The following is a 24307-nucleotide window of genomic DNA, read 5'->3' as shown; positions in this document are numbered from 1 at the left end:
ACAGTTTATTCTACACAGCAGCCTTCTAATGATGTTTCCCTTTTGACATTATTTTCGATTTCCAGTGTTCTTAAGGGATATCTGTGCACCTTGCAATCATTCCAATTCAGGATAAGTGCTGAGGAGCAGATTCAGATGGTCCAGCATGATTCCATGAATGCACTAGTGACATCTGACAAAGGGAAAGCTTTAACCTTTAATCCTACACAAAGCCTTTAAGAGGATCATAACGAACATGAGAGCCTGACATGTGTGCTGGTGTGCAGGAATAAAAGCTTTAACTAAACATCAACGCACCCACTGATAAATTAATTACTGCAATGCTCAATTTAATTTGTAAACACAAAAAATGAATAAAGCTCTTCAAACAATTTAAATATTGTTTAGTAACTGAGATATACTATGTTCTACTTGAGACAATACTTTGACTTTACTAAATGGCTGTCCATGCAATGATTGTTAGTTTGTGTTAATATACACGTTTTATGCAATGACAACAAGTATAAAGATAATTATATTATTTAGTCCATATGTGACAAAAATCCTGTTGTGAATAAACCGTGTGAGCACCTAGAAACTAAAAGCTCCTATTTCTTCAAAATGTATCTTGTTCTATTTTTCAAAAAGTAAAAAGAAATTCCACATTGATTTATTTTTGCACAATACTAACTACTGTATATCTTATTCATTGATCAGATCACTTCAGGCTGGATACCTTGATAAGTCACACTTACTATGTGGTTCACCTACTGAAACTGCATATACTTTTTGTATATGTACAGTCATACGAAAAAGTTTGGGAACCTCTCTTAATTCTTTGGATTTTTGTTTATCATTGGCTGAGCTTTCAAAGTAGCAACTACCTTTTAATATATGACATGCCTTATGGAAACAGTAGTATTTCAGCAGTGACATTAAGTTTATTGGATTAACAGAAAATATGCAATATGCATCATAACAAAATTAGACAGGTGCATAAATTTGGGCACCCCAACAGAGATATTACATCAATACTTAGTTGAGCCTCTTTTTGCAAAATATAACAGCCTCTAGACACCTCCTATAGCCTTTGATGAGTGTCTGGATTCTGGATGGAGGTAGTTTTGACCATTCTTCTATACAAAATCTCTCCAGTTCAGTTAAATTTGATGGCTGCCGAACATGGACAGCCTGCTTTAAATCATCCCATAGATTTTCGATGATATTCATGTCAGGGGACTGTGACAGCCATTCCAGAACATTGCACTTTTCCCTCTGCATGAATGCCTTTGTAGATTTTGAACTGCGTTTTGGGTCATTGCCTTGTTGGGAATATCCAACTACTGCATAACTTTCAACTTGTGACTGATGCTTGAACATTATCCTGAAGAATTTTGTTGATATTGGGTTGAATTCATCCGACCCTCGACTTTAACAAGGGCCCCAGTTCCTGACTAACCACACAGCCTCACGCAGATGGAACCTCCACCAAATTTGACAGTAGGTAGCAGGTGTTCTTCTTCCCGCATGCAAAGCACATCTTTGTTATGACCAAATAAGAGTCAATTTTTGTCTCATCAGTCCAAAGCACTTGTTCCAAAATGAATCTGGCTTGTCTCAATGATCATTTTGCATACAACACGCGACTCTGAGTATCAGAAAGGGCAAATTGCGCTGAATGTACAACAATGTACAATCTGCCAGCAAGATGTTTCTTGTAGGTCTTTGGAGGGTAATCTGTGGGTTGTCCTGTAACCATTCTCACAATCCTGTGCATATGCTGTATTTTTCTTGGCCTGCCAGACCTGGGTTGAAGATATTTTGAGAGTTGCTTTGAGGATCCCATGCTGTCACTCTTCAGAGGAGAGTCAAAGGGAAGCACAACTTACAACTGACCACCTTAAATACCTTTTCTCATGATTGGACACACCTGTCTATGAAGTTTAAGGCTTAACGAGCTAATCCAGCCAATTTGGTGTTGCAAGTAATCAATATTGAGCAGTTACATGCATTCAAATCAGCAAAATTACAAGGGTACCCAAATTTTTGCACAGCCAGTTTTTCACATTTGATTTAATTCCATACAACTAAATACTGCTTCACTAAAAATCTTTGTTCAGAAAACACCCCAGTACTCAGATGTTCCTAGGAAATTAAAGACATATCTCTGTTATCTTTTTTGTTGAAAGTAAATTGTTATGCAGGCTGAGAGGGGTTCCCAAACTTTTTTATATGACTGTATTTTTCAGTTAAAATGTAGTACTAGGGTGTTGTACCGTGTTAGCCATTATGAATGTAGAGAAAAGCCATGCAAAATGACACCTTTTATTGGCTAACTAAAAAGATTATAATATGCAAACTTTCGAGACAACTCAGGCCCCTTCTTCAGGCAAGATGTAATCTTGTTAAATCAGTTAAAATGTAAATACAGATGGGTGCTAAAGAATTGTGTTGTATCTTCACTTTAAAACAACAATATATTGTATGTTTGCTCAGAAGCATTAGTCTTCTTGGGTATTACAAAATTGACTCTCGTTCATCATTTAAATTAGATAATGTAATGTATTCTTCTTACATTAATGTATATTGAAATACCATTCACTAGCTTTATTCCCTTCAATATATCACCACACACTACATATTACACATTACTACTTACTGATGTATTGTCTAAATGTTCCATTCTGGCTGAAAATAAAATAAAATGGATTTTTTGACTAAGTGTCTAGAGCAGTTTGTTACTAAAAATATATAACACCTACAATAGCTTGTGTATGGTCTTAACTGCTCTGCTGTCACATAATGCATACGTGTTAGATTCAGTCCAGTTGGAAACAACAGAGGACATTATTGAATGTATGGGGCCTGGATTTATAAAATAGTCAGGCCCCTGGGGAATTGAAAGTAAAATATGTTCCACTAGATGGAGCTCTCTGACCTGGTGTTCTGGGTCAAGGAATAGATTAGATTAGACACCAGAAATTGCCTTCCCAGTGCTTATGGACAGGGGCTTAAAACAGCCTGTTTGGCACAGAGCGTAGAGCTGGGTGGAAGATTATTGTCAAGGAACAAAAATGGTGACAGTAGTATGTGAGGTGTAAAGAGTGTAGTTTGGGTAACAGTGTGGGTAAGTGCAGTCGCTCCCCCATGGGCTAGTTAGTCACTGATATGTTCAAGAAGGCACATTAGGGTATACATTAGTTGTTTTCTTTGCTTCCTTTATATATTGTATATACATTTACTTGACAAAACATTAGGGAAACTGAGTAGGTTCTTTTTTGGCTCTCAAAACAACCTCAGCTTTTCGTGGTAAGGATTCAAAACATGTTGGAAACATTCCTTTAAAATTCTGATCCATGTTGATATGATTGCATCATACAATTTTTGCAGGAATATCAGCTGCATAATCATGCTGTGAATCTTGTGACTGACTATATTCCAAAGCTGCCCAATGGGATTCAGATTCATTGATTGAGAAGGACACTGTAGAACAGTGAACTCATTGTGATGTTCAAGAAACAATTTTAACGTTCCTTTTGCTTTGTGATATGTTGCATTATAATGTTGGCAGCAGCCATTAGAAGATGGGTATGAAAAATACAAAGTAAGCTCAGAATAACATGAATGATGTCTGGATTGGACTGGGCATAATTACTGAACTCAGGCAATATAGGAATCAGGTGCTAGAAGGGGATGTGGACAAAGTTAATACAATTTTTTAATAGATTTTCCCTCTCACTGCCTCCTTCCTGCAGTGACCAGTCTCCCCACACCATCCCTACTACATCAACAACTCCTACCATGTCAACTGGAATAACCAGTGACAAGTCCACCTCTGACCATCATTGTGGACTGGTCCATAAAAGGAGACAATTGAGGAATCTACACCCAGAAAAGCTAGCAGTACCAGATGGAGTCAGTCCTTGAGTTGCTTCTATGGCCTGTGATACGAAGTTTGTAGTGTACTAGTCACCTGTTCAGGTCTGTCCCCCTAAGGCTTCAGAAAAATGTCACCGCTGTGGAAAACTTCCTGAATAGTTCCTAATGCAAAGAAGGGTAGGGCTCACCTAATGTTTGCAGACCAGTGGCACTTGCATCTCATACCGTGATGACCTTTGAAGGGCCTGGTGTCCAGGACTATACAAGAGTCCTCTTGAGTGGTAGACCACCTGGACCTACTGAAGTTTGCCTATCAGACAAAGACTAGAGTGGAGAATACAATTATCTATCTAACCAAAAGGTTTATTCTCATCTGCACAAAGCTGGCAGCATTTTAAGAATTATGTTGTTTGATTTTCTCCAGTGGCCTTCAGTACTATCTAGCTATTCCTGTTAAAAGGTAAACTCTGAGATATGCAGGTGGATGAGCCAATGGCATTCTGAATAATGGACTATCTGTTGGGCAGACCGCAATTTGTGAGACTCAAGGACCGTGTCTCTGATGCGGACGTGAGCCAGACACTGCAGGCACCACAAGAAACAGTCCTGTCTCCTTTTCTCTTCATTTTGTACACCTCAGACTATAATATAACACCAGGTCATGTCACTTAAAGACATTCTCAGATGATTCTGCACTTATGGGGTGTATTGATAACGGGGATGAGAGCGAGAGGGGAGTCAGGTGGAGAAATTAGTTTCATGTTGTAAAAAGAAATGTCTGCATCTTAACATCAGCAAAACCAAGGAACTGGTTATTGATTTTCGCCACAACAAACAGCCTCTATGTCCGGTCACTATTCAAGTAATGGATTTTACAGGTGGTCCACTCCTACAAGTACTTGGGGGACCACATGAGTGACAGGTTGGACGGTCTCAGAACACAAAGGAACTATGTAAGAAAGGGCAGAGAAAGCTCTTTTTTTCCTTAGGAGACAGTGCTCCTTAATGTGGAAGGTGACATCCTTCATATCTTCTCTAACTATGTGTTGGCCAGGGCAATTTTCTGTGCTGTGGTGTGCTATGCTGGCAACATCACTTCAAGAGGGGTCCACTAAATCAACAAACTAATTAAAAAGGCAAGCTCAGCTGCAGGACACACTCTAGACGCCTTAGAAATAGTAGCAAAGGAGCAAGTTAAAACAAAACTGAGTGCCATTATGAACAATGCCGCATGTCCTCCCTCTGACACACTCAAATCGAGTACTTTCAGCAAATAAATTATTCAGCAGAAGCATGTCAAGAAACGCTAGTGGGACTCCTGTACACCAACAATAATACGTCTGCATAATGCCTCACTGGGACTGTGACAGCTAAGTCAGAACTATTCTTTCTTTTTATTTTTCTTCTCGGTTCAGACCAAAGTGTGTGCGTACATTTATTTATTTATTTATTTGCTTATTTATTTACTTACTTATCTACCTTATATGGACTTATTTATTTAATTAGCTTCTATAAAAAGATACTGTACATTTCCAAACACCATTAAACCACCACCAGCCTGGACTGTTGACACAAGGCAGGCTGGGTACATGGATTCATGCTGTTGTCACCAAATTCTGACCCTACCATCTATTTGCCTAAGCAGAAATCAAGATTCATCACATCAGGCTATATTCTTCTAGTCTTTAGCCAACTACTTTTGGTGAGCCTGTGCCCACTGCAATCTCAGCTCTTTCTGTCCTTGTCTGACAGGAGTGAAACCAAATTTGGTGTTCTGCTGTCATAGCCCATCCGCCTCAATGACTGATGTGTTGTGCATTCTGAGATACTTTTGTACTCATTATATTTGTACACAGCATCTATCTGAGTTACCATTGCCTTTCTGTCAGCTCAAACAAGTCTGGCCATTCTCCTCTGACCTCTCTAATCAACAAGGCATCATTCTGAGTATACTCTATTGAGAATGAGAATCCAAGGAAATCAGCAGTTAGAGAAATAGTCAAACCAGCCCATCAAGCACCACCTATCATGCCATGGCCAGAATCACTGAGATCACATTTTTTCTACATTCTGATGTGAACACTGGGCTCTTTATCTGCACCTGCATGATTTTATGCATTGCACTGATGCAACATGATTGATTGATTGATTGATTGATTAGATAACTGCAAGGATAAGTAGATGCACAGGTATTTCCAATAATTTCCTTAGTGAGTGCACAAAGGACTGTGTGTTAATGCATGTTTTTAATTAAAACCTAAAGTACAGTCACACCTACAGAGATTAGTGAAATTCTTACTTGCATATCCAGAAGACTATATGTAGTCAGAGGGGCAGGAAAATGGGGGCTGACAGAGTGAACTTAGGGTGGAAGGTAGCAGGACTTTCCAAAAGTGATGTTGGAGATTGCCCTGGAGATTACTCTTAGAGGAAGCATCAAGCCTGCACTGGCCAGAGAACATGCAGGCCTTGAGTTGGAAGGCCAGACACTGGCAATGGTTTAGTCTAGCAAGTAGGGTCAACCATTGACAAGTGACACCAGCAGAAAGAGAACATGAAAATTTGCTCAGATGGGAGTGGGGAGAGTGTGTCTGATACCTGTGTATTGTGATTCTTGAATTATTTTTGCACTATATATTTCTCCCTTCCTATCAGTCGGTTCATGTATTATAGATAATGTAATTCTTCCTTAAATAAAGATCTTTGTTGTTAACACTATAGTGTTAGATATTTTGAATAGAAACAATAATAGAGAGAAAATAATGCCAGAAAAAATAAAAGTGAACAAATCTCATTGACATATCTGATGTTAAAGGCAAATTGCACAGGAAAATGCAATGTCACAGCTCACCTTTACATGGAAAATTAATATGCACCTTATAAAAGGACTGCATTATATTTATGGCTTAATGACTGAAGGCATTTCACCTAAAGAGGTTTTGAAAAGAAAAAGACCAGCTAGCTCTGGAAGTGTTAACAAATTAAATGCTTTAGATATAATGATATGGGAACATCTTTTGGTCTGAAGTGCCTTTAGATGCGATTGTTTGAATTTATAAGTGAGTTGGGTTAGATGAAAGCTAAGTTAGAACACCAATGCAGGACAGAGATGTCTGTGCGCACTCACCACTGTGTAACTCAGTGAGGTTCAACGAGAAGTGCACTGATGTATCATTACGGCTTTCCTCTGCAACAAAACAGCAGCGTTCAGCATGCAAAAAAACAAAAAAAAAACAAAAAAACAAAAAGACAAACGAAAAAAGTAAAAACAAGTTTGTGAAAGAAAAGAGAAAGCATTAAAGCATCATGTTGATAGGCAAAAGTCAACAAATACAAACAAGATCAAAAGTAAAAAAAAGAAACAAAAAAAGAAGATATGTAACTCATAAATTAGAGCAGTGGCTCTGAAACAGTGCTGTCAAAAAACCCAGATGGAAAGTTATCTTTGTTCCCAATAATGTTTAAATCAGAGTCCAATTACAGCTATCATTTGAACTTACAATTCAACCAGATGGCTTATTTCTACAGTTTAGAGTCTAAAAATACCCTGAGTGCTGTCTTAGATTGAATTATTTCTGAAGTCTTAATTTGTATTATAAATAGTTTTCATTCTTACTTGTATATGATTTTTAAAGAGCTGATAATAAATAGAGACTAACAAAAGACAACATAAAATGAAACTGTATTTGCACTTCCGGAGTACTCATCTAGTAATGTGAATAAAACACGACAAATTATCATGTATTATCACAGAAAACTAAACACTGTCTGATAATTCTGACTCTTCCTAATTAAATGAAGAGTTCACCGGCTGGAACTAGGTTAAATATCATTGTAAATGTAAACCAGCAAACACATAGGATCCACAGAGCAGAATTTTAAACCCCTGTATAAAGTTATTATACAGTCAAAAAGAACAGAGTAAGTAAAATAGAAAACATTTTTTGCTGCAACAAAAGACAAGGGCAAAAAAAAAGTTAACCCCTGTCACACCAAGGTTAACTTGTTTGGCAGCATGTATTTGTAACAGAAATTGGCTACATTACTTACATGATCTGCATACAGCTGGCAACTGACAGAGAAAAAACAATGTTTAAAAGGTTCCATGCTATAAGCCTGCAGTATGTTAGGTCTACTCTCCCTTAGCAATCCCATAAAAAGATGTATCATTAATTTTGTATTATTCATACTCTTCGTTCTAGGCAGTCCTTCAAAGTGAGTATTTCAAAAAAGCCTGTGAATATGTGAAGCCATGGCACAAAAGCATATTTATATACGAAGAGGCATCTTGTTAGGGCAGATGCTATTCTACAACTCAAAAGGATAGTAAAGTGTCCCTTGTAATTCACTGTAGAACTGGGACTTAGATGTACTGGGTTTACATGAGCGCAAAAAAGAAGAATGTCGTAAATATCACAAGTAAACATTGGGCAAAGCTCAGAAACTGAAAACCCAATAATAATAAACCCTATTAGAAGTTTTCATGTGTAAATTAAACTTGAGCAAAATTTTGCTTGTCATTTACTCGTGGCAGAATTTAAACCCTGGAAAGCACAAAAGGAATACAAAAATTAAGATCAGTGTGGCACTATTCTTCTCATATGCAACCATAAGCAGAAGTGAAGATCAATCATTAGTAGTCCTTTTCTGTGGTTTGTATAATTTAGTGGGGCTTTGCACTCATATACATAAACTGCCTATAAAATATTATTCTTTTTAAATAATATATTTTTTCTTACTTTTCCCTTTTGTTACACATTCTTGCCTTTTGCTTTCTATTATTATGCTGTGTAGTGTGAGGATGTGTTCTTGGGCTTTGTCCACAGGGGCACAAATATGGACTAGTTTATTTTATGAAAAGAAAATTGTGTTAAAGTTACAAAATATATTATCACACACTGGCAGGAGAAAACCCCAAAACGTGCTGCACTCTAGTCAATTTGGAGCACCCCAACCACTGACCTGCTCAACCCTAGGGTTTTTGAATTGTGCCCACTATAAACCTCCACCATGCAAAGTTCTGCTTAATCTGACAGCACTAGAGAACATAATGGCAGGAGAAGTGAAAGCACCACAGGTTTTTGCTGTTTTCAACCCTATTGATATTTAAAAGCTGAAGCCTGGCAGAGCCTGACTTGGTTGTATGCCTGAATGATTGTTTAATACAAGCTAAACTGAAACTTCTTATTGATATTATGATGCCTTGTTGTGGTTTTGGCTGTTGCAGTGTTATTTAAAGGGGAGCTACACTGATAACTCAATTATCGGAGTAGATGTGTTCCAGGATTTCATTATACATAGTTCATTAGGAGATGCTTCATTATCGAAAAGAGATATACCATGTATATCCACTGTAAAAAACCCTGAAGGTGAAAATGGAATTATGGACTAGCTAAGGGGTGGCCAACTCCAATCCTGGATAGCCACAGTGGCTGCATGGTATTTGTTCCAATCCAGTTGCTTAATTAGAAGCCAGTCCTCACGATTACACAGATCTTATTTTAATTTCAAGGCTTGTTAGGGTTTTAAACTCTACTATGTCAGATCATTCTTATATCATAGATTTTTTTATTTTTCTAATGATGTACAGTATGTATCATCCAAGTGATTTGAAGCCTGAAAGAAATGAGCAGTTTTCAGTTCTTCACTTTCTCTTCAGTTTCCTTCCAGAAGACTTAATTAAACTTCCAGGATTGACATTGCTTAGCCCTGATTTAAAGAGTCCTGAATCTTAAATAACAAATTAAATGAAGTTAATTAGTCGCAAAAACTAATCACTAATTAAGAAAATGGAATAGAACGAAAACCTGTTGCCACTATGGCTCTGCAGGATCGGAGTTGGCCACCCTTGGACTAGCATTTCAGATAATGGTGGGGGGTAGGTAGTCATTAATAAATACAGTTTATTCTACAGAAGAAGCTGCAGTTTACTTCCTTGGCTGCCCCCCAGTGCTGCTGGTCCCAATTTTATATAGGATAACAACCATAACCGTTGCTCCCCATCCACCGTAAAGCTCACACCTTACTCCATAGTTTTCACTGCCTTCAGACTTCACAGGATGCTAGTCATGAGAAAATCTTTGTTGAGTGATCATCATTATTAAAGATGTGAAAAAGGTGATGTGAGGTCCACTTAAACTGGTATGAGAAAGAGGATACATACTCTTTTACTTCTTACTGGTGCAATGCCAGAAATTTAACAGACTGAACAGAAAAATGAGGAATGTAGCCGGGATACATCTAGTTACTCAAATGAAAATGTGTCAAATAATTTTATAATTAATCAATTAAGAAATCGTGTGCAAACCTTTCTGGGCAATCATCGAACAATGGCTAGAATCTCTCACATAAGGTGCCTACTGTATTTTAATGTCAAATTAAATTTTGCAAACTAAAAGGGAATTATTTTGTCAGCCTGAATCAAATTAAAACACTCTGGTACATATACAAGTGCTTTAATAACCAGGTTATTCACAGAAATCTGGCTTCTAAAATGCCATGTAAACCCTTATTCAAATTTTAGAAACCGGGTTATTGGGTCTCTGAGAAATCTCATTAACAGTGGTACAGAGTTAGATTTCTCTGGTATGCCAGTATTTGTGGCAATGTAAACCTTTAACAAGGTTACAGTTGTAGTCTGCTTATATCTGCTTCCCGACTTAGCTTTGCACACATTTTCAGCAGCCATAGGCAGAAGCATGTAATCAATTGCTTAACCTCCTCCGGGTTGAAATAATCTGTCTCAATATTTCAAAATTCACTAAATGTTTGTGATGAGGCTGAATATACAGTACTAAACTCGAGTAGCACAATTTTGAGAGCAGTAGGGTAACACGTAAAAAGTAAAGTGCATTGCGTAGTCCAATCACAGATTAACTAACAGTTTAACATAAAGCAAAAAAAACTTTATAAAAATATTGTACCTGCATTGTTATTATCCAAGAAGCACTGGGGTAAGGCAAGAAGACAATGTACCAGTGTGATGCTCCTCTGTAGAGCTCTATCGCCCAGCCAAGAAGAAAGGAGAGTGTTGTGTGAATCCAGTAACAGAAACAAATTAATAAAGTGCTGTTCCAGGCTTAATCCAGCTATTTTCTATAGATAATTTTGAAACAATACGATCGGGTGGAACAGTGGCCAGTGTCCATTTATCAAATCATCTGGGCGCAGTCGAGAATATAAAAAGAGGATGATGTTACTTACTTTAGAACAAATGATGGACTAAATGTATTTGTAAGACACAAAAAAAATCTAAAATTTTACTTGTTTCAGATTTGTGGTGGTCGATGATGACGGTTGTGGCAGATTAATGATACCGTAGCATTTTGCCAAAGGACAAACAGAAGCATACTTGTGCAGTATACATAAGTACTCGCTTAAACTGCAGGAAAAAAACAAATCAGCTAATATTTGTACATTTACCATAACCTAAATACTAACTGTATACAACAATACAGTAAGATAAATATAAAATATGCCTATAATAGTTGAATTATTGGTCCTGTGTCAGTTAGTTAATCAGTTATCAATCCATCAGAATTGCATCTTGGCATTTTCGTGGTTACGATCGTGTCTGTGGTTATTATTCCTGTCAGTTTAATATCTGATAAGCTTCCCCATCTGGGGTTGTCTGCAGTATATTGAATAGATTTTTGGGAACAGTGGCCAAGACTGGTGAGATCTCTCCATTGGGCCAAGGTAAGATCCTGGTATTGCAGAGCTTCTGGGATAGTTCTAAACAAATATGTCCCACCGCCCCATTAACCAATTACGAGGTAGGCAAAAAGATAGGTGAAACACATGTTAATGTGTTCTATGAAGCCAAGGTATCAGGAAGACAAGGTGTTTCATGCCTTCCTGCCTATCAATTATATGTGTAGCAGTTAAGGCTTTGGCCTTCAAAGCCTAAGGTTGTGAGTTCAAATCCTGGTACTGGCACTGTCTGACCATGAGCAAATTCCTTGACCTGTCTGTGCTCTAATTGCAAAACTAAAAGAAATGTAACCAGTTATATCATAAATTCTGTAAGATGCCTTGAATAAAGGTGTCAGCCAAATAAGTAAATGTAAATCACAAAAGGACAAATTTGCAGTAATAAGGCAACTTAATCATGTTATTTATTACTTTTATAAAATCTGTATTAAGACAGAATCAAACACTAAGAATGCCACTAAATGACCATAGAAGGACAGAAATTGAATTCTAAAAATTTGAGAAAGGAGTTTAATAGTAGTAAATACTTGTGATAACTTGCATGTCAGAAAACAAATCTGAAAGACCTAATCTAGATTTTAGGGTAAAAAAGAACAATTGTGATGAGTTAGATGAGTACCTAAATAATTCATACTAGTGCAGTGCAACACTGAAACTCCATGGAAGGCTGAATGGAAACACCACATTGCCACTGACGGATGCTATTGACACACATTAAAAATATCTGTGATTACATTTTTTAGTACAACCTCTAAATACGTTATTTTAATCCAGCTAATATGACTGTGCTTCACACATTAATGAAGTGGTGCTAAAAGGATCTAAGACTATTAATAGCAGTAGCAAATCAGAGAGGCTTGATCATTTAATATGTTGTTTCTTCATTATGATCTTTATTCACACAAACCAGTAGGGGTGCCACCCATTCCTTATAATACGGAATTATCCTATACCGGGGCATAAAATGCTGTGTATCGTAATTGAATCAGAGAAAAGCGGTACAACACCCTAGTAACTGAATAAGTAAGGGGCAAAATTCACATCCTATTTTCATACACATCATTTCATATATGCACTAGCTCTTCAAAGGGTGGAAAATAAGATGTGAACAACAAAAATCAAACTAGTTATACAAGCATACAAAAGTGAATTTTTATTTTCATGTTGTACTAATGTTGCAGCAGGCAAGCACTGCATGCTGAGTAAGACTGTACAGTATGTCAGTGTTATTCCTTTCATTATCCTGCATTTACACATTGATGATTAAAAAGACAACAAAAAACAGTCATATCAAACAGTATAGCGATACACACAATGTAAACATTGCTGTGTTGATTTCTGCTAATCCAAGTCATCCTATAAAAGAGGCTGTTGACGTACAGGTCTGAGATGGAGATAGAAGGTCAGTGGGTCAGCCCTGTCCTTGACAATGAATGTGCTTACCATTGAGCTTTTTTGTTTGCCCATGGGGATATGTGACCTGAAACAGCATAGTGCAGGTGCTACCCATGTCTGCAGATAACTGAGTGGAATCACTCGATTCCATAAACCTCACTCTGACCTCCTTCCAAAGCAGACATGGATTTTAGTGGTTTAATTAATTTTCTGTTGCCTACTGTAGATAATATAATAGCCTGTATTAGCCAACATTATACTGTAAGCAATAAAACTAGGCAACAATCAGTTCAAATTACTCATGATAGTATTTCCATCCATTTGAGCTGAAGGTTAAGATAATTAGGCTTACTTTTTTAAATTCATAAATGATACTGTACATTCTTTGTCAATGAGAGAGAGAGGTTAGGAGCATGTGATGATTACAACACGGTGCCGAAATCACCACACAGAGAACCACCTGGATTGAGATCTGGGTGCAGCCATGCAACGAGTGAGACCTTTGCACCACAATGCAAACAGTGTGAGTTTATGTACAATTTTAAACAACCCTTTCAGATACTACTTAGAGGTTTTTTTCAGTTATACCATTTGTTATTTAAAAAGCTAATCTTTACACATTTTCAATCTAATTAAGGACAGTTAATGTGTGTCACACAGCTAAACACAACCTGAGTTAAACGAGTGCTGATTGTGCACAAAAGCTGAACCATGATTTTATATTTCTGTTTTTTAATATTTAATTGTCTGTATAATTGTTAGTGCTTTTGGTGTGATGTCTTACAACACAATTGGGTGGTTGGTGGATGCTGGGCATTCTTTTTGTTATAAAAATGATTCAATAACCTAACTAGAATAATTTAATATGCATAGGTAAGCAATTATTTTGTGCTATAAATGAATCAAAGAGTTATTTCTGCTTTATAGAAAATTATTAATGTTTATAAAGATGGTTAATATTAATTGTGTGATTAACTGTGACTAAATTCTTAAATAGTAGCCCTAAATTAAAATGAGTTTCCTGATTGAGGAATGTAGATATTGTTTTAAAAGAGCACTGAGTACTTTGAATGTTTGGAAAAATAAATGTCTCACATGCTTAATTTTTACTTTACAGCAGATGGCAACATATAGAAGCCACTGATAGAAATACATAACATTTTCATCATTAACACACATTTACAGATATATCTGACAGAAGAAGAATATATCTGGAGAGAGTTCTGTTTATTTAATGCCTTTAGTTAAAAATAATGTAGCGTATGCTGACAATAGCTGCACTCCAATCAACGTGACTATACTATAAAAGATTAAGAGTTTAGATAGACAGGTGTGTTACAAAAGACATGTGGTCTAACTAATGTTGATTTTATTTTTCATATTCAGTATCGAATAGTTTTGTATAATTAAATTCATATTTTACTGTCTTTCTAAAATGTGTAAATAAGTAAGTGTCAGTTTCAATGGCAGCTAAATATGTGTGCTTTCACATCAGGAATAATATAAAACAGAATTAATTAATTTCAAACTAGAACTGTCAGGCCAAATTCACGAGTGACATTTCAGTCAGCCGAAATAAACTTAGAGCTTCCTATTAGTGAAGGATACACATAAACTTGGGTTCAGCTTTTACTTTAAAATTGTAAGGTTTCAAAAATAGTGACATTTAAAAAAAATCCAAAAATGAATTTCTCAAGGTGAATGGTACTGTAAATTCAGGTAATATTGAATGAGATGCACAACTATTTAAAACCGTGCACTGGAAATTGGTAGAAAACATAAAAATATGAACTGACGTGTTATTCTGGTCTGAATAGTATGTTTTCATCGTGTCTTTCACTTATCCTATTATGTTGTTAGTGATTAATCTAATTTATAATTTATAATGATAGATACCCCTAAAATGTATCATCTGAAGTCTCTACTAAATATGTAATAGCAAAAAAACAAAACAAACCTTCAATTTGAGATGTAAATGCTAATGTTGGAAGCAGTAATAACAAAAAATATGAATTCCAAAATAGTTTCAGTAAGTAGCTGTCAATTACTTATAAAGCATTTACTGACTGACAATTAAAATCTAACTCCACATGTTTAAAGGTTTTACATTTTGTGATTAAAGCTGTTCAATATTCATTTATTGTAACAAAAAAAAATCCAACCATCAGTTTTCTACTACGCATTTTTACTACACGATAGCACTGCACATTTTGTTTAGGAGGACAGAAAAATAAAGAAGAGCTTTCCTATTTCCTTAGTTTACAACAGAAATCATTGAAAAGCACAAATTGAAGCTAATTTTAATGATAAATTAAGTAAACATGAAGCAAGAAACTATTATGAAAGAAAATGGAAAAGAAAAACATTTCCTTCATGGGGAACACTTTAATGTAAGAAGGGATGCAAATTCTAGCCTGTTAAAAAACAAAATATAATACATGGTGGAAATCGCCAACATGCAGTGCTCTAGGGGCTACTCATGATCAAAGAACAGGAACAGATCATCTGGTCATGTATGATGCAGTGCACCTTAATGCTACCATAGGCCATCTGCTGTTTGCTGTTCTGCTGATGGATTACTAAAAGAGAAGGATCAGGAGGTGCTATTTAAGGCAATCCTGGCGTGAGAGTATCATTAATGCTGTTCAATGATTGAAACATCCAGGGGGAATCAATATTTTTAACCACAAGTGAAAAAGTAATTTATAGGCTATCCAATGACAAAATAAAATCTATCTGATTATGAAATGTAAATGAATTTGTCCATTTGAACCTAGTAGGCTGAGTACTAGCTAACCAAAATAATCCTGGACAGTATCAAAAAGTGCTAATCACTGAGGAAAGCTTTTCTTCTGCTCACATGAGTCTTGCTTTAAATATGGGAGGATACTTACTGGTCAATACTTTCAGAGTGAATGGATTCTTTTGCTGAATGGTATGTGTGAAATGGAAACGGGCATTACAGCTATAGTCTGTTTCAGCATCCTTAGCTAGAACATTGGAGAAGTACAAGTCTCCATTCAGCCCCATCGAGACTCGTCGATCCTGAGTGATGGGTAACATGGCTGTGGGGAGTAAATGAAAATGCAAAGAAAATTAATTGCTCTTATTAATGAAAAACATTTTTATACACTCATTACAAAAATACCATATGCAGTATATTATGACATACTCTGTTCAGGCTAATCAAATCAGCAAGGCTATCCACATCAACAATGAGTCCTTTGCATTACGAACAATCCCATACTTCAGCTGAATATATTGTGACGTGAAGAGTTTACATGGTTTAGCACTAATGTGATTTTTTTCTAGGATTAATTGCTATTATTAATGAAAAACATTTTTATACACTCATTACAAAAATACCATATGCAGTATATTATGACATACTCTGTTCAGGCTAATCAAATCAACAAGGCTATCCACATCAATAATGAGTCCTTTACATTACGAACAGTCCCATACTTCAGCTGAATATATTGTCACGTGAAGAGTTTACATGGTTCAGCACTAATGTGATTTTTTTCTAGGTATTCAGTGAATATGTCTTACCACTATTCATCCAAAAGATGTGAGGTGGTGGGAGGCCAGGCGGTGGATTACATGGCAGAATGGCATGAGAGCCTTCATTGACAACTACTGGCTCCAGGTACTCTTTGGGCCAAAGTGGCGATTCTAATAAGACAAAAACACATACAGAAGAGGGTTAAACAATCCCCAGCAATGTGCAGTACATTACATGATAGCACATGGTTAAGTATTCACTTTGTGCATTTGAATTGACAACCCACCTCACCCCATCATTCATTGATCAAGAGTCCTGTCTTCAATTCAATTAACCTTTCCTATTTACATTCTATGCTGATTGTCAAGAACTACTAATAACATTTTAGTGAAAAATGCATGCTTTTTGCATGTCTTGAGCATATAACTAGATAACAGGCTTATGCAAAATGGGTAACATGAGATTTTTTTAACTTCTCCATGGACACTTGTAACATTGCTTACTGTTGAACCGCACAGGTTGCTACCATGTTCCATTATATGATAAATGTCTTTCTCTTGATCTGCTGAAATGCATGAAATTAAATTTTTTCTTAGCCATCAATATAAACTACATGAATTAAGTAACATATTAGAACAAAAAAAAACTTTATTGGGTGGAGTTTTCCACTAAATGAACCTGTTTTAATTCACAAGTTAGTAATTAATAAAACTGATCAGAAAACAGTAAAGGACATACAAGATCTAATAAAACAGATATGGCACCAAAATACAAAAGGGTAAAACACAAACAGTCTAAAACATGTAATCATGTAAAAGAAAAAGGTCATGAAATTGGAAGGCTAAACGAAAACAAAAACACAGGACAAAAATCTGTAAATTTAAATTATAAAGTAAAAAGGTTAATATTATGTGTCCAGGGCAAATGAGATTTGGAGTAACCAGGAGAAGAACATGAAAGCAGAAATGGGCTGAGACAGAACAGTGAAGAAAACTCTGTGTTATGGTCAAAAAAACAAAAAAGAGAGGGGTACTAAGCCGAGGACAAAAGCAAAAAAATTAAGCACAGGCATTTTTCAGCAAGCAATTTGTTATTTTTATGTGCAGCTCAGATTTGGAAAGATTACCCAGAAGACCTTTTGTATCTGGTACATCACAGTACTCAGGTTGCGACCTCCAACAACACACCCGTTGCAATCACTGTATGCTCTAACAACAGGTCCCAAAAAGCACAGTGAACATGTGCAACAGCTTTTAAAAAACTAATTCTTAGCAGTCAAAAAACACAAAATACAGAAACATACCAAAACTCTTAAAGGTGCAAAGGAATTTCTACATGGTGGATGTTGCAAAGACAAAATAACAGACTGCTCAAGCAAACCCGCCGTCTGAGCTTTCTTGTATGCATCCTGCCCCTGAACACCCCCCCCCCCCATCATGTGACTTACTGCATCATAAAAAAAAAAACACTGACAAGAGGAGCCATGGCAAATGTTAGTAAAATGACGGGCTTCCCTGTCCCTGTTACTTACTTGAAACACGGAGCAATATTTTGTTGGAGAGTGCAGTCCCAAATTCATTCTTAGCAAAACATTGATACTCTCCCTCATATTCATCAGGACGCCCTCCACTTCGGAAACCAATCTCTAGTGTACCAGAATTACGTCTCATTGTTACACGAGGATCCTTTGCCACATTGAAGAACTTTCTGTTACGTGTCCACGTGTAGCTTTAAAGAGCGGAATGTAAAAGAATCAATCAAAAGCATGAAAACATACAAGACCTGTTTTCTTCAGACCATTTAAAAACTCATTTAATTTTGCATGTTTATTCAAGATGCAATTATGTTTTGATACTCAAATAATCTCATCTAAACACCACTGTGCTTAATACGGAGAGAAACAACCACTATTGTCGACTTTCTTTTAAATAGCTAGTTTGTTAAGTCTGAAATCCATATCTTCTGAAAAATGTGTTATATTACAGTCTTCCTGCTTGTTTAAACATGTAATTCAAAATTAAAAAATAGCACTTCTAGATCACATTATAAGAATAATTAAAAACAATCCAAATGAGAGACAACAATTTAATTGTATAGGAGGCGATGAAAACATACAAACAGTCAAGAAAAGTAAGAGTAAGTTTTACCTGGGAAGGGGGGTTTCTTTAGCTTCACACTCAATTATGATGTTATCCCTGGGGTCGACAATGTAGTCTTTAGGTGACTGCTTTGTGATTGTTGGAGGTTGCTTGACTGTAGTAGCAGAAAGACCACAGAGCATTAGGAAGAATGCCTTCTTTGTAAGGGCAATATATCTTCTTCATTAGATAAAGAATTAAGTACTTAATAATTTGATGGAGTCTCAGAGCCTAGCACAGTAATAGAAAACTCGATGTTCAAGCTATAGCAGAAGCATTGTAAAATGACAAATTATTACTTTTATTGGACTGTGTATCTGGCAGGGACCTTGACCCAAGGTGATGTAATATAAATCTGTTACGTATTTATATATTAGAGATGGTTTCAATCTAATCATGCTGTTATCTAACCTGATTTACTCAAGTGGCATGGGTTTCATGGTGTATTTTGTTGTAGTAGATTTTTTCCAACATTTCATTAAGAGCAATTAACCAGATGACAAAGAGTTAAAAGTTTTGGACCCAGAACAACTGTCAACAAAGTATTTCAAATTTGCTTTCGATAAGATGATGCATTATAACAATATTGTTTTAAGAAACCTATATGAACAAAGGGATCATTTTACTTCTAACAAATGAAACCTATGTTTACGAAATGATAAAAAGGTGGTTTGGTGGTGAAAAGAACTTTTCTTTGAAGTTTGACTGCTTCATGGTAACTGGATGATAAAGCATTGATCAGCAAGTTACAGTGATTTGGCAGGATCATGTTTGGAATTTGCAAGCTGCAACACACACAAACTGAATCACATGACATCTTTTAGGAAGCTTATTTATATGATCTTAATAATTTGGATAGACGGTTAAGCTTAACAATGAAATATAAAATAAATGGCAATGATTACACTGCGTTTGCAACTTCTGATGACATGAGGTATTTTGAATGTCCATCAGAGGTTCATGTAAAAGCTGTGTTCCAAACAATGCTGAATGAAGAAGTGAGAACTGCTTCAGGTGCCACGATGGAGGCTGAATGTGTGGAGGGTGGAGATGCTGAGAACAGCAACAAAGCTGGAAGATGATTCTGATGCATAAGAACCTAAGACATATGACAAACAAGAGGAAATCATTCAGTCCAGCAAGCTTGTCCCAATATCTAATCACTATTCTTTGTAAGGGTTGTCAATGTTTCTGCTTTTTCTACGTGGCTTGGTAGTTTGTTTCAGAGTCCTACAACTTTTTGTGTAAAAAAGTGCTTCCTGGCTTCAGTTTTAAAAGCACTTCCCCTTAATTTCCACTGATGTCCTCAAGTATGTGATTCACCTTGAAAGAATGTTGCTGGATCTACTTTATCAATACCTCTGATAATTCTGAAGGCCTGGATTAGATCCCCACAAACAGGTTTAGTTAATATAATTAATAACATTATGTTGCAGTTACGAGGTAAGACCCACTCACATTACAAAACTTTTCCAGTGATTTCCAGTTGCTGACTTCATTTACATAATCTTAGCAAGTTGGAGGCACTTGCAACACACTCCTACGACAGCCTGTATTGTAGTCCGACATGTGCTTTTTCTAGTCAAGGCTGCAGCAAGAGCCAGCAAAGAAGTATGAAAAGTCCAGGATCATTTGCTTCCTTAAAGGTAGCCACCACTAATGACACATAAAATAAATGTTCATACTAAAAATGCCACTGTTTATGACGACAATTTCTGATATTTTTAAGCTTGGGTAGTGAACGTAGTTATTGAAGTTACTGATCATCTATTGTTGTATCTTGAGGTTTAATAATGTGCTTCAGTCTCATTTGATTCAACACTTAGCCAGTTGAACTGCTGCACCCAAGTCCTGCATTACAAATTTTGCACACAACAAAAATAAAATACATACTGGGTTTTCGAAAGTCAGCACCCAAAACAGTTATTTGTGTATTTGACTCTCCATGCACACGCCTAGTTTGCATAGTCCGGTCACATGCCTTGTCTATCACAGTAATTTTGTCATGGAAACTGAATGTCTTGTTAATAGTCAAATTCTCCAGACACTGGGACAATAGGACTCTTAAAGAAAAATATTATTCAGAATTATTTAATTTTTTTAGTCATTTCTAATTTTGCTGCAACCACCCAGCCTATATAGGTGGCTTAAGGGACAAGCACTTGGAAAAAACCTAGCATGTGGTAGCACTGGCAGCTTGTCAAATATTTATTTTTTGGATAATGGACACTGAGACTCCATTTTTATGCCTATAAAACACGAAAACAGTAGAAAAAAACAAATTGCCCACAAAATAAATACATAACACAACACAGCAAACACATGTATTGTGATTTGCCCCCAAACAACAAAGAGACAAAAATGAAAAAAGCATGCGCATGCAGAAATGTGACTCCCGATAGTGATGCATCCAAGGGAAAGGTTCTCACAAAGGAACACTTACGCTCTTGTTGAATCTTTGCTGTTTAGTCCATGGATGTGGAAGTAAAGGAGAGACAAGGAGGGATATTAGTAATATTAGCTTAAATCTTAAACCTAAGACTGATGTTGAAAATACTTTACTACTGATATTAAACAGATGGAAGGTAAAAGTCAAATGAAGTTTGGCAAAATAAACATTAAAAATACAGATTTTATCCACTTTAAAGCTTGCTTTGATAAAAACAAAGTTACAGTGTTAATATTAAGGAGCAACGAAATGCTTTCAATTAAAAAAAAAACAATCTTGTTGGTTTAACAGTTCTATATATAACTTCATATAAATAGATCTGGAGTTTAATGGGGCATTAGTGGGTGGGGCACTGGTTAATGCTTCTGCCTCACATCTCCAGATTCTTGGGTTCAAATCCAGGCCAAGGCAGCAGCAATAAAGTAAATGTAAAACCCCTCCTCAGTAATATATAAAGAAAGTTGTCTATTTTAACAAGATTTATTACAGAAAATGCGTAGAAAGGCATCACTGAAGAATATGTTCCAATGAATGATTCAAGAAGTGCTTTACAGTGATCCCTCGCTATATCGCGCTTCGCCTTTCGCGGCTTCACTCCATCGTGGATTTTATATGTAAGCATATTTAAATATATATCGCGGATTTTTCGCTGCTTCGCGGGTTTCTGCGGACAATGGGTCTTTTAATTTCTGGTACATGCTTCCTCAGTTGGTTTGCCCAGTTGATTTCATACAAAGGACGCTATTGGCAGATGGCTGAGAAGCTACCCAACTTACTTTCTCTCTCTCTCTCTCTCTCTCTCTTGCGCTGACGTAGGGGGGGTGTGAGCAGGGGGGCTGTGTGCAGCTGCTTCCTGAAGGACATGCTGCACGGAGCTTCGCATACTTAAAAGCTCAAAGGGCACGTATTGATTTTTGACTTTGTTTTTCTGTGGCTCTGTCTCTCTCTCTCTTCCTGCTCCTGACAGAGGAGGTGTGAGCTGCCGCCTTCAACAGCTTTGTACCAGCGGTGCTTCGCATACTTAAAAGCCAAAAAGCCCTATTGATTTTTTTTTTGACTGCTTGCTTTGCACTCCTTTGAAAAGGAAGATATGTTTGCATTCTTTTAATTGTGAGAAAGAACTGTCATCTCTGTCTTGTCATGGAGCACAGTTTAAACTTTTGAAAAAGAGACAAATGTTTGTTTGCAGTGTTTGAATAATGTTCCTGTCTCTCTACAACCTTCTGTGTTTCTGCGCAAATCTGTGACCCAAGCATGACATTCTAAAAATAACCATATAAACATATGGTTTCTACTTCGCGGATTTTCCTATTTCGCGGGTGGCTCTGGAACGCAACCCCCGCGATGGAGGAGGGATTACTGTATTTTATACTGGTCTCACTACCTGTCAAAATAATTTTAAAATATTTGATATCTTGATATTCTGAGTGATCATAGTCATAGTCATAGTACGGAAAAGCAGTTCTATCTTGCTGGTAGTGAAATGTCAAAATAACTAATCCTTTATAGGAGAATTTAAACTAGTCAAAGAAAAAGCATTATCTTTCATCAAAAAGCATCAAATGAAATTTCTCATACAAAGCTGATGCTGAATTTCTCCATTACAGTTTCAGCTACTTAAAAAATTAATGACAAGTCAAACTGAAGCTGTTCTGGCTGTTCGAGCTGGCCCAACATCTTATTTATAAAATGTATATAATATTTTGTATGTATTTGATTAGTTCTCAATATATTAAAACTATTTTTACTCATCAGACTATATAAATTATTTACCTAAACTACTTTTGTGTACTGTAATAATAAACACACACATATGTTAGTTGACTGCTACTACTACTACCATTGCTACTACTATTTCTACAGCTAATGCAGAATTTGTGCTCATTTTTATGCTAGAATGTCACACAGGAAAATAGTTTTCATTGTCAGTGGTCACCCCACACCCCACGTATGAACCCTAAATAGCTTTTATTTTAAAGTATTGTTTCTAAATCTCTGGCTATAAAGTTTTGTGTGTGTGTGTGTGTGTGTGTGCGAGCATCATATTTATGGGAGGCTTTCAAGTTATTACTATTATTATTGATGTATTTTGCAATATTATGCCCATTATTATTATTATGACAAAATTAATATATTTTTATTTACCGTATCTCACTAACTTTACATTTTGTTTAGAAAAACTTGGATGTGCAAAGTAGCCCAACTTTTAAGGATTAAAGTACTGCTCAATTCTGGAATTAGTTGTACTGATCAGGACTTAATAATAAGCCACAGATTTGAATAAGCAATACATTAAAAACTGCGCTGCTAAATATATATATTTTCCTAACATTTCTAAAAACTTGACTTAAGCTAATACATGAATGATTTCAAAACCTTGTACAAATGCCTCATCGGGCAAGAATGGGCAAGAAAATAGTAATTGATATTAATTACCCAAATGTACATTCATACCTATTGTTCATGTAAGAATTAATTTTAAGTTGGATCTTGTTCTTTATGTTTTAGTGAGATAAAACAATCTTGTAGCTTGTTTGTATTTGGACAAAATATACAGTATTAACTCAGGGATGTTAGTGATACATATGAATATAAAGTATGGATATTACATAACTCAATTAGAGGAAAGTTTAACAAAAACACAGAAAAAAAATATGCAAATGCAACTCTCAAAACTTTTGCTAATTTTTTAACTGTTTCTCAACAGTAACAGTCGAGTGTATAATAAATATGCAATTAAAATGAATTTTGCTTGTGGACTTACGATCGAGGGGAACCTCAATGCTTACTGCTTCCCAGCACAGCAAGAGGAAGATTGCCACCCTGCACATCTCTGACATCATCCTTATGATTCACTCAGAAGAAGCTCTTTGTGCCAGTGATTGACTGTCCCGACCTCTGACCACAGCTCTTGGTTAAGTATTCTGCTGAAAAAGACAAAACGAAAACCATCATTTCATGGCTGGAGGAAAATGGCATTTTAAATGCAAATAATTAATGTAATGTTAAAATGACAGATTTCCTGCAGTACTGTAATGTCTGTGAAAGCTAATAAATCTAGTTTAAAAAAGCCTGGATTTGAGTAGGTGAAGCACTCTCGTTTAAGCCAGTGCTTTTGTCCTGCAGATTTATTATTTTCAGAAAAATTCACACTCCCACTGTCAAAGCAATGGCATCCAGTGGCTGGCCTAGATTCACAGCTGCTTTCCGTAATCCCCACTGACTACTTTCACTGGCTCTGCCTTTATT

The 24307-nt window shown here is 36.2% G+C and overlaps 1 protein-coding gene across 1 annotated transcript in view; it reads right to left on the bottom strand.

Moving 5' to 3' along the window:
* The window catches only part of nfasca (neurofascin homolog (chicken) a), a 198795-nt gene that overhangs the window by 112766 nt on the left and 61722 nt on the right, over nt 1-24307 (bottom strand). The window contains exons 3-8 of the mRNA XM_051924556.1: nt 23823-23985; nt 18619-18724; nt 18003-18199; nt 16519-16641; nt 15861-16031; nt 6986-7045 (exon numbers count right to left, since the gene is read on the bottom strand). Coding sequence (XP_051780516.1) covers nt 6986-7045; nt 15861-16031; nt 16519-16641; nt 18003-18199; nt 18619-18724; nt 23823-23901 — 736 coding nt within the window. The 5' untranslated portion in view covers nt 23902-23985. The remainder of the gene's footprint in view (nt 1-6985; nt 7046-15860; nt 16032-16518; nt 16642-18002; nt 18200-18618; nt 18725-23822; nt 23986-24307) is intronic.

This window comes from Erpetoichthys calabaricus, chromosome 3 (genome assembly GCF_900747795.2).
Source record: "Erpetoichthys calabaricus chromosome 3, fErpCal1.3, whole genome shotgun sequence".
Lineage (NCBI taxonomy): Eukaryota > Metazoa > Chordata > Cladistia > Polypteriformes > Polypteridae > Erpetoichthys > Erpetoichthys calabaricus.
The sequence above is the reverse complement of the archived record's forward strand: the minus strand, read 5'-3'. Positions and strand labels throughout refer to the sequence as shown.